General features: G+C 44.5%; 1 protein-coding gene across 2 annotated transcripts in view; it reads left to right on the top strand.

Annotated features, from left to right (window-relative positions):
• Nucleotides 1-15,868, top strand: part of LOC306703840 (aryl hydrocarbon receptor-like) — a 28,827-nt gene that overhangs the window by 2,825 nt on the left and 10,134 nt on the right. For both annotated transcript variants that reach the window (XM_079169962.1, XM_079169961.1), the window contains exon 2: nucleotides 5,541-5,731. In XM_079169962.1, the coding sequence (XP_079026088.1) occupies nucleotides 5,541-5,731 (191 nt within the window). The remainder of the gene's footprint in view (nucleotides 1-5,540; nucleotides 5,732-15,868) is intronic.

Raw genomic sequence — 15,868 nt, 5'->3', positions numbered from 1 at the left:
AATGCAAACACACAAGTTCCAAACAGGTGACCATCATGTCGTCATTAAAACCCACATTTCTATCTCAACTCTCCTACTTTAACAAGTTAAGGACAACAGCTGGCAGTGACTTATTGCATTGCTTTTGCTAAATTGTCTATATGTAGCTGAGGTGCAGCTCTGCTGACTGCCAGGGAATCAAAACTAACTTTAAAAAGCAACTCGGCCTCAGCTTTTAGTCTCTGTAACAGGAAACATGGTTGGCATTATTTAGTCGCCTTATACTTTGAGTAGTTAAGATTTTCTGCAGTTATATGTCAGATTAATAATGAAAACATGTTTCCATGTCATGTGTACGTTGCTTTGCAGGATCATTTCCTTCACAAATTTCCTTTTTGTTTTTGTTTGATCTGGTTCTTTGTCAGTCGAGTTGCTTTCACAGGTTGGCGTGTTGATGTTGACGTTTCAGTCAAAAAGCTGAATGTAGTTTCTCCATCGTCTCTAAAACAGAAGCCTGTTGTGTGCACCAGTAAACACACAACGCACATGCAGCATTTCTCTGGTTCCACCAATATTTAAATATCACTAATGCAACAAATATGAAAACAAAAAAATGATTTATTTTGAGATGCACATTGTGGTTGCCACTGACGGCAACCAACAGCCAAGAATAGCTTGCAAATTTCGCAAGTCGGTTGCCAATAACCACACTGACAACACAGGAAACTCATGTGAGTCTCTTTGTCCTCTCAGTCGTGTTCTTCAACAGTTGCAGCACTCTGACAGGTTGCTGTGGAAATATGAGTTAATTATAGTGTGCGGCCCCCCCCCCCCCCCCCCCCCCCCCCCAGAGAGCACAGTGGTAATGTGCACTTAACACTGAGAAAGTGGATCATGAATTATATGCTTCATAGTGACTAAGCATTTATTTTAGCAAACAATGGAATCCTTAATAAGACTGGATCATATTCTTAAACAGTGCAAATGTGCTTTGCACTGTAATCCAAAGGGATTGTGAGAAACGCACACACAGACACACACACACACACACACACACACACACACACACACACACACACACACACACACACACACACACACACACACACACACACACACACACACACACACACACACACACACACACACACACACACACACACACACACACACACACACAGGCAGACATGCTGATAAGAGGTTTGGCACAACACCAAAACACTCCCGGCAACAAAGTTGCCCTTTGTTCTTTGCCCTTTGTCTCGTTTTCAAAGAGCAGTCTTCACAAACAGATACTTTATTATCAACGTGCTTACAGGACAAAAATGTCTCAGTTTAAGAAAAATAAAGCCGTGTGCACGGCGGCTAACAACAGAATAATATAGTTTGGTGTGTTTGTTAAAGCTGTGTTGGATGACCAAACCCAGCTTCAGGTCAAATATAGTTTGTGTTATTATTATAGTGTGTGTGGTATTATGGATATGAAATGAGGCCGTTGTTGCTCAGCTGGTAGAGCTGGTTGGCCATTAACAGAAGGCAGGAGGTCTGATCCCGGCTGTACACATGTTGATGTGCTCTAAAGGACGACACAGAACCGTTCTGTAATCCTGATGTGTGTAAACGTAGGGCGACAAATGTTCGAGCGTGTCTGTGATCTAAACAACGGCTCATGCTGGGAACCATTTCTTCCAGACACGAGTGCTATCCCAGCAGCATCCCTAAAGAGCATTTTTTTAAAAAAACACTTTGCATGCGTGACAATAAGAAGCACGCTTCATTAGACAAAAGAAACCGGCTCCTTCCCGGAGTGCTTTACTCTGGCCAAACCAGTTCCAGCCCAAGAAAAACAAAAGCGTTTTTTGGTGCAAACCTGACCTGCAGCCAGTGCTTTCAAAGTCGTCTCTTCAGAGATCGTGGCTCGCTCTCTCCCAGAGGATGGGAGTTGTTGTGAAACATCTATAGAAACTTCTGCATCCAATTTCTCCAATTGTATGCACATTGCAGCACGCTTCAAACAGCCCTTACATACGTTACTTTGTGAGTCATGCTGTGGCCTCTGCACTGGATGCAGTGATGCAGAGGATGTAGTGCCGACGTGGTCCTGGATTTTCTTTTTTTTTAATGCCGCCTCGTAATTTAGATCTGCGCTGTATTATGCAACTGGAGAGTACCACATTTACCACATTTACCACATTTTCTGTTTTTTTTTAAGTAACAGAAAACCTAAAGTTCGGATTGATTGCAGGATATTGTTCAATAGAAGTGCTTTCATTGTAGCCCCTTCATCATCTTTGTTTTTGTACATTTCCGTGCAGCATGTGTTATTTCTTTACCAAGGCCTGCTATTGTAAACTATCCTCCTTCCACATTTGAAGTCTGTGTTTTCAGCCAAACGTGTACAGAAAGCAAAGCGTGCTTTTCTTCCTTTTAGAGCCGCTGAGTCATCGCTCTGGATCGGGCAGACGAATGTGTGTCAGTGTCATTACAGCCGATTGCAACACGACTCCGAGACGGAGGGTGAGCGGGTTCAGACCTCTAAGCTGTTGCTCTTGAGATAAGGAACCACATAGTAAACTGAGTGATGAGGTAAAACATCCTACAATGAACGTCTTGATGTCTGCTGCTCGAACCCCGTGATCCAGAGCAAATCAAGGTGGAGGAGAAAAAAACCCCAAGGTTGTGAATGCTGGCCTTTGTCTCCGCGAGGCATTTCTAGAGAGTGAGATCAGCCCCGGCTCCGTGTGAGAAGGTATAGAGCTCAGGTCTGAAGCCAGCAATCAAGTTCAGGCTGCATTCCCCACAGACTGTTCAGTGGCAGTGGAGGACATTTTATAGCCTATCATTAACCAAACTTTCGGTAAAGAGAAAAAAAAAATTTCGGGCGGAATTTGGGTCAGTAATTCACATGCTGAGACGGCAGATATGCTTCGGTAGAAATAGGCCTGGAGAAGTGGAGGAGGCTTTTAAGAGCTGGAACCAACCGCTTTAATGTGATTAGGTTTGGGCCAGTCTGATACAGATCACTGATTGGTTCCTGTTGATAAATCTCTACAGAGAAAACTCCTGCCTAATAAGGACATCTGACTTATTAAAGACTGAGCCTCATGTCTAAGAGTTACCCATAAAGGCCCGGTTATATACTCCCAAACAGCTGCGAACGCCACGCAGTGGTCGTGGTTCTGTTTGAACCAGGGCTCCAAAGCAAGGCTGGAGAAACTGGCAAACAATTTGTGGCCTCTTGGTTGCCATCAGTGGCAAAAAACGTGCACCCCGAAATATAATTAGTTTTTAATATTTGTTGCATTGGTTATATGTGAATTGTTGTTCCAGTCAGAACAGGAACCAGACAACTCTGCACATGCATTGATACATTTACTACACAGCATTCATATCTCATCTATTAATGTAATCATATCAAGGATTTTTATAGTAAATGTCTCATTTCTCTGCAGCGCCGCCGTCTTTAATGTAAACCGATCAAATCAAATGATACAGATGTATTCTTGCTGGGCCCTGATTCCTCATTGCTACACAGATATGACAGCGCTCAGCTGCCTCACAGAGGGATGCAATGATTGGCTGTCTACATCACATCCGCGTCTGTGATTGGACAGCAACAGTCAGCCTTGCTGCTGCTCAGTCTAAACAGCTGTAGACTCTTGCTTTCACTCTCACACTATAGGCCTCGTGAATGTTTAGTCTGACCATAAAATGACAACAACCGTTTTCAATTAAGTCAATTAACCGTGATAATTGGTGCTATTAATGTCTTTCACAGCGCACACAGAGCAGCCTTTGTGCATTAAAGACACGTTTGTGGCAGACGTTCTTGGCGCTCGTCAGGATTAGTTCATTAAACTTTGTTAAACTAAACAACGGATTGGCTCATGCTTATTAACATCACATTCGTCTCATTGGTAAATAACCTCGTTACCCCGACTGACTCCTCGCTCCTTCTGCTAAACGCGACTGCCGTCTATAAAAGCGGCCGCGGTCTGGTGGAGGCGCGCAGACGGCAGCCACGCTTTCCCACCCAACTCAGGATGTAAGCCTTTCGACGTTCAACCACTGAACTAAATAAATGCATACAAAAAAAGTTCAAAATGATCTTTCCTCCATCTTCAGCCGTTCTTTTCGCGGCAGGAACGAGCGTCCCTATCTATGAGCTGTTAAGTGTTTTTCCCTGCAGGTGTGCGGTGGAGGAATGGCGTCCCCACCGCACCCTCTCACTCACACTTGGTCTCACTCCCGGTGCAGCATGTGTGTCTGATTTGTGAGTAATGACATGTATCTCCAGCCAGCGTTGGGTGGTCTCACCAAAGTGAAAGGGAAGCGGAGCGAATGAAGCTGCTGTGATGGTGAAAGACGCTTCTGTCAAACGTCACACGCAGTCAATGGAGTGACTTGTGGTAACGACGTTCTATATTTTCCATTCTGGCGTCTTGTGTAATTCATTGTGAGCTGAAGATTGTGTCCTGGAGGAACAAACACACACACACTGTGTTGTTTTCATGTAGGAGACAGAAAGTGGACTGGATCTGTTGGCTGATGGCGTTATTTCACTTTCAAGACAGTTTCAAGACAGTGGGCGAGTAGACGAACCGCAGATAATCCTCCAGGAGAACATTTAAGAGGCAGATGTTTATTGTTTTGTGCTTAACAGCAATAAGTGAAGACTTGAAGAATTCCAGCTGTCAGGAGGGGTTTAAGAAAATATCTCCACACTTGAGTGTCACGATATTAGATTGTGTGATACTGTATTGAATCTCAACAGCACTGTCGATTTTAACTAACAGCTGCTTGTGATTCATAGATTTTGTTTTAACTTTTTTTATTTTTTTGGAACATTGTTGATTTTTCTGAGCTCTGGCGCAGCGATTTAAAGTCAACCAATCACATCTGGTGGAACAGAAATGCCTGATATCTATTTGAACCTTTTACTGCCTTTTAGATGCAAAATATTCACAGGCAGTATTCTCGTTTTTTATTTGTCATGCCTCCGGCGGTGTGTGACGTCCTGAAGACCAGGGCTCTGGTTCACGGTGCTGGACTTCCAGCTTGGTGGTGGTGGTGCATTCAGCGGCCCTGGAGAAAAAAATAGCTTCAGCCCCGTCAAAACGTTTTATGCAGCCGAGTTCAGTGTGATCAGTTAAGTCACTGCGCAGGTCAATCAAACACCTGTTCTGTACGGAGAGCCGAGCTGACATGAGGATCTGGAATAATGCTGATTGTGCATTCTACTACTAAAGACCTCATTCCTCTATCTACACTCATCACGGGAGCTGATGTCCTGTTGACTCGCCTGATCCGCTCTTGTTTATTAGTCACAATCATGGCTGCCTGGTTTTTATAGTAGGTTCAAAGCTGTCTGCTGAGAGTTAAAACGGCTCATGTCTGATGTGGAATGTGTCACCACAGATGGCATGCTCAGGCAGAGCCGGTTCACCAGGCCTGAACTGAATCAGCCCTGATTCACAGTCTCGATCGCGGGCTTTCTCATTCAGCATTATGTGGCCCTTCAATTAACCGACTATGTGTTTTTTTTCCTCCCGCTCCCGCAGGAAGAAGGCCTCTGAAAGCAATGACGTCGTCAAGTCGAACCCTTCAAAGCGCCACCGGGATCGGCTGAACGGCGAGCTGGACCGGCTGACCGACCTCCTGCCCTTCTTGGGGGAGGTGCGCTCTCGTCTGGACAAGCTGTCGGTGCTGCGCCTCAGCGTGGGTTACCTGAGGGTCAAGAGCTACTTCAAAGGTGAGGGGTCGGAAACTGGAAGCGGTTTTCTAGAGCGGCGCATGCAGATGCACCGGCGGCGCGTTTGACAGCCGAGGCAGGAATGTGAAGCATGCAGGAATCTGGTTATAGGAAACAACACATCCTCGATACTCCACCCTCTCTATTAGCAACACTTAACAATAGTCACTATTAAAGAAATATTCTTTTGTTTGCCTTAAGATTCACGTCCGCACCGTAAGTTGATTAAACTTGCAGGCACCATGGCTTTGAATGATGAGTCAATTATGTGTGAGTCACGCATATAATATGTCCACCACCCGCAGATGATTCAAACAGACATGTTAGCCGAGGTGTTGGCAGACAGGCTCCTGAGGAAGTTGCCCGGTTGCCTCGGGGCTCCACTGATGTGGTTACAATATCTGTGTCTTGTCTCGGTTGCTTTTTTTTGGTGCGTTTTCTGTGCGTTGTTCTGCCTGTGCTATCTCGTAGTAGTTGGACATGTTGCACTGAATCTGTGTGTGCAACAAAAACCCGACTCAATCTTGGATTTAGTGTCTAGCTTGTTGGCCAGTGGAGTATTGGCTCGCGCTGGGTATCGTTTAAAACATCACGATACCAGTTCCGATGCGTAGAGTCATTCGAATGGAAGCTGTGTGTTGCACTGGCGAGCTCTTAGTGTCCATGGTTCCCCACAGTTTTTACACCGTTAGATTGAAACTCATTCAGCACTGTTGTCGTTGTTAGCGCTTTTAGCACCGTTAGCTTCTAGCCTGCTGGCTCAGACATCTCCGTGTTCATGACCACAATCCTGTTTCACGGGTTGAAGCTGCTGCAGTGCTGTCTTTTTTTTGTAAATCCAGGCACAAAGCTGATTGAGTTTCGATACTACTGGGTACTGGGTTATTTCGGTCGATACCTTTTAAAGGTACCAATACCCAGACCTAGTAGTGGACTAAATGTGCACAGAATGTATTGGGTCACCATGATGTTATCAGGATTAGACATCTTTGTAGTCTTATTCAGTTTCCTTATTTTTGTGCTAGTACGTTACAGCAGTCGTCTTTCTATAATGTGATTTGTCTAACCTGTTATCACATGCGATGCTAACCCAGTGACAATATCAACGTAACAAAAGGAAAACCTAAAACAACTCAAATGCATTTTAAACATTTGTAGCTGCAGACTGTAATTAGCAGTGTGAACATCGGGGATGAATGGACGTGTAGTCATCATCAGACTTGTGACATTCCAGCGCTGCTCGTTCTCACAACCTCTTGCCTACTTTTCTTTGCTCTACAGGCTCGATGGGCTGAAGTTGCGCCATCGTGTAGTCGTTTCAGATAGTAGCTTCTATAAACTCTGCTCAAGTGCGTTTACAACATGACCTTTCTAATCCATGGGAAACTCTGCACCAGCTTTGATTACCTGCTTCAAGTCATTTTGCACATCGGTTTCTCTATTGATAGATGGGTTGGTTCCTTTAACTAACATGCAGCTGGTGTAGACCAGGGAACATAACTCACTTTTATCAAGTCAGTCAGCATTTAAATACAAAAACCATAGTTTTCCATGCAAGGCGGGTTCAACGTGGTTTTCCTCGACGGTATTACTAAATGGACAGACAGCACATGTGGAACATCAGTGGAGCCGTATCAAACACCTGGAGCCAGATGTTTCGTTGATGCGTAAGCGCCAAAATGACGCACATGCCCTTTCTCACACAAAAATGTGTGTTGATAAATGAGGAACTTTGCGTGCGAATGTGTGCACCTCGTGCATATTTCAGAACATGGTTTTATAGCCGGACAGGGAAAAAGTGAAAATGAAGAGAGAGATTTATATGTGAATAATTTATCTAAAGTTCAGCTCAGTGCGTGTTGCAGTTTACACCCCTATCAATTGAAATGATGCTAGTGTGAAAGAAAAAAAGCGTGCTTGACAGTTGACACCGATGCAAATATGGGCATGCATGCATTTTTCTGGTTTTATGCATCAGATCCTGTTTTAAAAGAAACGTTTTGACAGCTTCCTCCTCTCCTTAACTCCTCTTGGCATTTTATAGTCCTTAACCAATCACAGCACGCCGTCCTCCTCATTTAACCAACACAACCATTTTTCTCCTGCAGCGCTCGAGGCAAAGGTCAACCAAAAACATCCCGCACTAAAGTTTGCATTAGCCGACAGCCCCAGCAAACAGACATGAAACATCTTTGTAATCCACATTGGAAAACATGAACTGTTGAAGGTGTGTGAGCTGATTTAAAAGTCTGCGGTAATGGTGCCGAGTTTGGAAACGCTACAACTGCACATTTTGAAATCAAACTTTTTTAAAACTCAGCTGTCGTCGTTACCTTCAGACAGTCGTGGAGATTTTGATGGTTTGTCACTTTGTTCTTCTTTGTGCAGCGTTGTGCGTCGCAGACATCCTCCTGCAGCTTGTTTTGTTTGAGCCTCTGCTCGTCTCACCGTCTCCTTCAGTTGGTTTGACATTGGCAGTGATCCGGCTCTCTGAATAGACGCTCTGTGCCCTGTAGTGATCACAATCACATGTCCCACCAAACAGCCCATGTGCAACCCATCACCCCCATGAATACTGCTGCTCTGTCACCGTAGACTTCACTCACTGTGCACCATTCCACAACATTAGCAGGTAATAAGACCGAAGGTATCGATTAAATAGTATGTCACTCATTGGTTTATGTACCGAGACATAAACTAATCTAGTTACTGATATAAGCAGAGAGCATTACTCTGGTGAAATGAGTCACTTACAGGATCGGTCAATTAGCATTATGTTTCAGTGCTTATCATCTCTCTACTTCAAGATATTCATTGTTTTCTGAGAGGAGAAACATGAGTAAGTAGCTGTTAGCTGGACGAACAGGAAGTGTGTGAGACAGGTTTGAAGCGTGGCATTAACAGAGCATCTGTGGTATGTTTACATTTAAAGTGTGAACGCTTACTGAGAGTCACGTGTTCACACGTCCTTTCCCGACACTGTCGTCTGAGTTGTGCACGTTGTGCAGTTTGTCAGGTCTATTAAATGATCTCAGCACTGATCCTGCTTTTTTCTGTCCTGATACGACGCCTGGGCTTTGGCTATTGGCTGATACAGAGAACCAATCAGACACCAGTGTTTTAATTAATTAGCTGCATGCCTCAAAATTACAGTACATAATATATACAGTAAAATATGGAGTTAGTAAATATAGAATTGAATGGAGAGGCCAAAGTCCCGCCCTTTTCTGTGGCCCACGATGAGACCTTATTGGTGATGGGTCTCATAGGAACACTGGAGGTGGAGGGACTTCGCCTCTCTGTAGATCGGCCCCATTGTCACCGATATCCGATCCCGCCTGGAAGAAAGTGAGAGCGAGACGGCGTCCGTGTGTGGCTGATAAGAGAACAAGAGAAAGAAAACCTACCTTGTAATTATGTAAAGCAATTGTACATAATTCTACGGTTTAGCAGTAAATTGCAGCGAGCAAACTCCACTGCAGACTGGAGTCTCTACTGACGGCATCCGTCACAGATGAACCCGCGGTAGTCGTCCCGTATGAACAGGTCCAGCTCAGGACAGACGCCTGTCTGCTGCGGGGAGGAGGCATCAGGGTGTGTGGATTAAAACAGAACAGCCCCCTGAACGCTTTCACAGGCGTCAAACACGTTCTAGACAGCCTGCACATATGCAGTGTCAGCCATGCCAACTGTGTGTGTGTGTGTGTGTGTGTGAGTGTGTGTGAGACACGGCTGTCTGACAAGTGCACGGCGGAAGCCAAAAAACAATGTGTCGTTCATTATGAGGTGTGATATTGGGTTGCAGCATCGTGTATGTCTGCTGTCATCAAACGGCTCTGATGTCGTCTTCAGTAAATCAGGTTACTGACTGTTTATTCCAACCTGGGTGTTGATTTCTCAGACACTCGATCAGTTCGTCTAGAAATCAACGTTTGCTTATTGTGACTTTGTTGCAGCTCTTGTGACGTCAGAATATTAAAGAGTGCAAAAAGAGTGCAATCAGGACGGGCAATGAGGTGAATGGTGGTCTGCTGGTGGTGTAGATGGCCAGATACATACATGTGCCATGATATGGGATATACCATTTGTTCCGTAATAGAGCATGTTTATCACTGAGCCTGTGCTTCCCTTTATGCTGAAACTAGACCCAGAAGTCGGACTCTAAACGCTCAACTGGAGACTGAAGACAGTCTCCCTAAGAAAGAGAAAAAACCTTCAAAGCAGAACCAAACCAAAGTGTGAGGGCGGCCCACTGGCCCTTAATAAGTCGTGTGCCTGTAAACACAGTCGTAGCTGTTGGTGCTACAGACACACAGTTGGTTCATTCACTGCTGTTCAAAGTTTAAAAAACTAAAATGATCTTGTTATCTCTCTTCCTGCCAGTAAACGCCTCCACAATGTGAGTCGAGGACATCTGCATTTATTTAAGTTTCCACCCACAGATGACATTTGAACACATGATAGCGTTATTATTTACCTTTCACCTTATTTTCACTGAGTAGAGCTTGAAGCCGTCACAATGTAACTCAATGCAACCTGCATACGTTAGCTGTTAGCTGCGTTATTTAGCTAGCAGGACTGTGCTGCCCACCGGCTGCTAACAGCTAACGTTAGCTAGCTCCTCCTGCAGATTTCAACACAGATTTGTTGTTCACAAAGTAGCATTATCAGGGAGAAAATAGGCTGCGCGACAATGTTTAACCACGGGTGTGTCGTACTAGTTTGCACATGCTCAGTAGGCAGGATGTACGGATCGTTGTTGTTCCTGTGTAGCCTAAATAATAATGATATGTGTTATCTGATCGATGCATAGTCTGGCGTAGTCGCCGATACACGATTCCTAATTTTAGGATGTATCGGAGGCATTTACGACTTTAATTAAAGCATGTAAACACGTTCTTGTGGGAACCCAAAATACAAGTATGGATCTGAAAATGAGCATGAAATGTTCTCTTTAATTAAACTCAGCTCCAGTTTATCAAGTTGGACAAGATGAATGTGCGCAACGTTTGAACGGATCACGGCTGCTATACGTCTAAATGAGACCGCCATGGTTGCCTCTCCGGGGTTATCCCAGTCAAAACCAGGCCTGGGATGGATGTTCAAGTGGGGACATGCCTAGAAGTTCAGATAATGATCTGATGAATCGTTGGGTAACAAGAAAAGAACAAACTTCAAATTTCAGGGGATACGAGTGGGATTTAAAGACCTGATAATGAAACAAAGCTATTTATGGCTGCCTTAAATGGCAGATCTTGTTTCTTTTTCTTTTTTTCAACAAGAGCGGACTGTTCGGCCTCATAGCGTGACTTTATGAGGCAGCGCTGGATATTTTGAAAGGCTTGTGGCTCGCTGCTGCTGAAAAATGCGTATTTGCTCTCCAAGTTCCATTGAAAACATCCAGGGCCTGTTAGCAATCACAGTTGATGTGGTAACCCTGTATCATGTGCTATAATTTTGATGTAATTTGGTATTTGGGATATCTGAACCATGTACGAACAAACCCATCCACACGACACAAGTGTAACAGAAGGAAGAAAGGGGTGAGGACAATATCTCTAAAGTCCTGGAGACGGTCTGCAGCTCGTAGGAGAGTCTGTGAACGGTAGAAGCCCCGGTCTTGTTTGTTATTGAATCCCAGTGGACTCAAAGACGTCCTACTGATGCATGCACTTAAAACCTGGACATGATTCACCTGTCAGCTCGGTAACATCATAACATGTGAGAGGAGGACGTCTCTCCGGGGCTGACAGAAGTCGCCTGTTGGCTCCAGATTCATGACTCGCCTTTCAGTATGTCGTGAGAATGCAAGCAACCGCTGGGAGACAGATTTAATCACGTTTTCATTTTTTTTTTTCCCCAATTTCCATTCTCTGGAAGGTTTGTTCTCCGTCTCTCCAGCTCTACAAACCACAGCGCTACATCACTCGTCGTACCCAGACTTTCTTTCTTTCTTTTTTTTTTCTCTTGGTTTCGATGTTGGCTCCGGAGCCGAGCTCGCCCACCAAGGCTTTCTGTGACATTTAGAGTCTTCCAAAAGCGCTCGTGTTTGTTTATGGGCCGTCTTCCCCACTTAAAGTTTGGTTGGGGGGGATCAGAAACACAGAAGACGCATTATTTCATTTATTTAAGGCTCTTGATTACAATCTTTCAGGGTTCGGAAGGAATTTTGATAATATAAATATTTTTATCCAGGAGTGTAAATTAGCTTTCAGTGTAATTTGCATATATTTCCAATAGCTTCAACATCCAAGAGCTCTCTATCTGTTGGCTAACCTCCTCCCCTCAGCGCTCTGATGACCGCCTGCACACTGATAGGAATCATCTCAGCACGCCTATCGCAGCAACCTGAATTGTTTTCTCTTCTGTCTCCGTGCCCAGTCCTCAAACCGATGACATTACTTTTCAAGCCGATAACAGGAGCCCAGACAGCCCGAAATAGCCGAGTGTGCGTTGATTAAAAGAACAGATGCACCCAGAGTCCCCCCCCCCCACCCCCCACACCGGCAAAACACATTGTGTCCTGAATAGTCGAGAATCAGTGTTTGTTTGATGTCAGTTCTCTGCTTGTGGGTTCTGTGCTGCAGCACACAAGCCTTTCCAAAAACCTACAGGGTTCACTCAAGAGAGCTTTTTTGGGGGGCCCGCAAACAACACCATCCAAAAGGGCCGAGGTGTAAGAAGTGGCCACCTTCTCCAAACAAATAACCTCGACTCCTCCCATGCAATCTAAATGAACCAACTATTAACTAACAGCCGGGGAAGGATTATGCAAAATTCAAACAAACTGTTGAAACTCAGAGTCGGTCAAAATGCTGTTTAATTTAGAGTAACCTCGGCATAATTACAAGATATATCCACAGCGATCATAAACCTGTGCAAAACTCTGTTTTCCCTCCAAAGCTGCTCTCTCCTTCTTTTCCTTGACATGCCTCGATGACATTCTTGTCTGATCATAAAAAGGCTGAGGCTGTTTCCTTCCCCCTAAAGTCATTGTTGTAAACAGGGACATCCATCTAGAGGCTAGTGGGAGGTTGAGCCTACGGACTGTGACCCGGCTCATTGGCTGTTATTTGTTGCAAGCGCCGCCCTTTCCTGCACATCCTCGTGAGAACAGCGATCTCTGTACAGGATCTGCTGGAACTAAATGTTTTCAAATCAAGATAGTATTCCCCTATGCATTGCCGGCATGCTTTTATACTCTCTCTGGATCTGGCAGACTTCCAACCCGTGACAACATTTCCCTTTTCTCTCCACACGTTTCAACCGTGTCCCAACACATGCTAACACTTTCAAGGAGACCTTGTGTAGTTGTTTTCTTTTTTTGGTTCAACTTTCAGTAGTTCAACAGCATTTCAAGATCTAGTTTAGTTCTTCATGGACTTAATATGTGAGTCCATCTAGTGAGGTCTGTGTTTTATTCTCACTCTTCAGTGCTTCAGGCTTCCCCGTCGTTACTCTCTGACTTGTTTTCCCTTTTGCTTTAACTTGTTTCCCTGAGTAATCAGACGAGATCGCATTTCGAAAAAACTCCTCGTCGGCTCCTCAGTTCTTTGGATTTCACTTAATTACCGCATGATGAAAAGACGTCAAGTCCTGTTAAAGCCCGCCTCGCTCCCTGAGTGACAGGGATGTTTGCCTGGAGTGACTCTTCATCAAAGGCATGCTCTGCACTTAACCAATCCTATAATGGCTTGCTTACTGAAACAGGAAGCTACAGTTCTGATGCTGAAGTGACCCCTCTCGGTGTCAGATTTCACTTTTTGGAAAGTATTGGAAGAAGCTTCTCGGGCATCTGTTAAATGTTTCGTACGAGAGCGTATAATCGCTGTTTAGTACGATACAGAGGCTGTTTTAGCCAAGAGCCATAACTTGTACGTTTCACAATGTGAAGTTGTTTCTTTTGCGTTTTTTTTTTTTATCAGATATCAAAGAAAAGACGTACTGCTGTCAAGGTTGTTCATGGGTTCAAATCCCACCACTGAGCCCTGGGGCTCTCTATGAAACAAAGGAAAGAGAATGTTTGGCACTTTTGTGTGAAAAATAACTTTAAATGTTTTATGCATATCAGGAATTGTCGCTCTACTAATCCTTTAATCGGCACTACCATTATCTATGTAGTGTTGCGTAGATGCAGGAAGGCCCAGGCTGAGCTGTAAATCAGTTGTTATGCTGTCAACAGCGCCAGCACCAGCTCAGTGAAGGAGAATACATCTCTAGTGTCTTTTCACACACAAATACCATCAGACACCATTAACTGATCTGTGTACAGCCCTGCTCTGTGAAGGTGTGTACGGTTTGATTTGTTTTCCTTCACTGCCTCCCACAGACTTCAGGAAAGTCTTTTCCCACTTCTGGTGAAGCTCTGGCTCAGGTGTCATTAAGGCGAGACACAGATACAAGCAACAGCTGTGTTCTTCATGTTACTTTGCTTCCACAGCAAGTGTGAGGAAAACATCCAAAACACACATTTATCTCTTCATTTTACTACTTTGTCTGTTTGTGTCTGTAGATTTTTCCTAAATCCACCAAAAGTTACCATCAGAGAACGCCTCATTTAAACATACATTTTCAGAAAACTCGTAATAACAAAGATTATCGTCTTAATGTGAGTGATGAAGTGGTGAAGGTTCATGGTGATATCTATGAGTTCATGTGTTGACCCTCTTCACCTGTAGAGTCTCTAAATGTCTGTAATGAACTAAACGTCTCTTTAAAGGACGTTTTCTCTGAATGAGTTTGTTCTCAGACTCTGATGATAAATCTCCACTTCAGCAGCTCTTACACACACCAAACTCTACACGTTCACTCCTCTCTATGTGCTGAAGGTTCTCACATCACTCACACACTCATTTATTCTACATTTATTAATAAAAACATGGAGAAAATAGATGTTTTTTATGGCTGTTTATGGCTTTTTTATGGCTGTCCCGTCTGTAATGTCAACAAAATGAAGCGAGACATTTTTGAAACTGTCTTCATCCGATGTTCAGATTTCTGTTCTGGAAATGTATGAAAATGGGCACATATTTGATATGATAATACATCATTTAAAAGCATAATATTGCACGTAAGTAATAAACTGTGTCTTCCCCTGCAGCTGCATGGAGACCCGTACGTGCTACATGAACAACAGCTGAGCTGTTAGCGTAGCGGCCATAAAGAGGCCACGCACTCACACAATCACTGAGTGGAGACAGACATCGGACTGTGGCATGACCTGCGTTTGCCTGTGAATGTCTGGCTGAAGCACTAATCATTCACTGTGTGTGTGTGTGTGTGAATGTGTTATTCTATGATTTCTGCACATGTAACTCTCCTTTCACGCTGACGGTGGTCGTATGCGTGGATGGCGTTGTGTGTGTCAGACCTGCAGCTCTTGTGTGGCGCGTCGACGTGTGATCGTCGGATCTGTGCGGTTTCTGTGTGTTTGTGCAAACACTGTGTGAGTTCTCGCTGAAAGGTGGGGAGTGTTTGAGCGTTCAGGGTTCAGGGACCTCTTCCCTCCTGAAGAGAAGTAGCGTGACAGAGCTGGACGGGTTGGGAGAGGCCGTATCCTTGGATTTTCCTGTAGTGCCGCTCCAGATAAGGGAAGCGCTCTTGTCGACTATCGCTTACAAAAATAAAACCCCAGGGGCAGATGCAAGAGGCCCGAGTGTGTGTGCGTGTGTGTTATGTGCGTGTGTGTGTGTGTGTGTGTGTGTGTGTGTGTGTGTGTGTGTGTGTGTGTGCGTGCAGATATGCAGGCTGCCAGATCAGTTCTCCAGCTATGAGAACGCCTGTCTTCTGGCTCGAGTAGAGCTGTTTTTCTTCTGCTGCTGCTCACTCATGATCTTACATTCAGATATGTATGAACCCATCCACAGTGTTCAGCGTGGCTTTACCCTTTTACAGTCAACATAACTTATGATGACCGGGGACTAAGTATGAATAAGTACAGCTGCTTTTGTTTCACATGGCAGGGTTTTATTTTGGATATTATGGAGGCAGACTCCAGTGCATGAATCCATTAAAAACAAAGAAACAACAAAGGTAAAACATGCTGAACATCCATTGTGATTCCTGCTACATGGTCACATAGTGAGACCTATCTCTATTATAAAGCCAGGCCCCCACTTCCTCTACTGAGCCACAGAG

This window comes from Pholis gunnellus (genome assembly GCF_910591455.1).
Source record: "Pholis gunnellus genome assembly, chromosome: 12".
Lineage (NCBI taxonomy): Eukaryota > Metazoa > Chordata > Actinopteri > Perciformes > Pholidae > Pholis > Pholis gunnellus.
The sequence above is the reverse complement of the archived record's forward strand: the minus strand, read 5'-3'. Positions and strand labels throughout refer to the sequence as shown.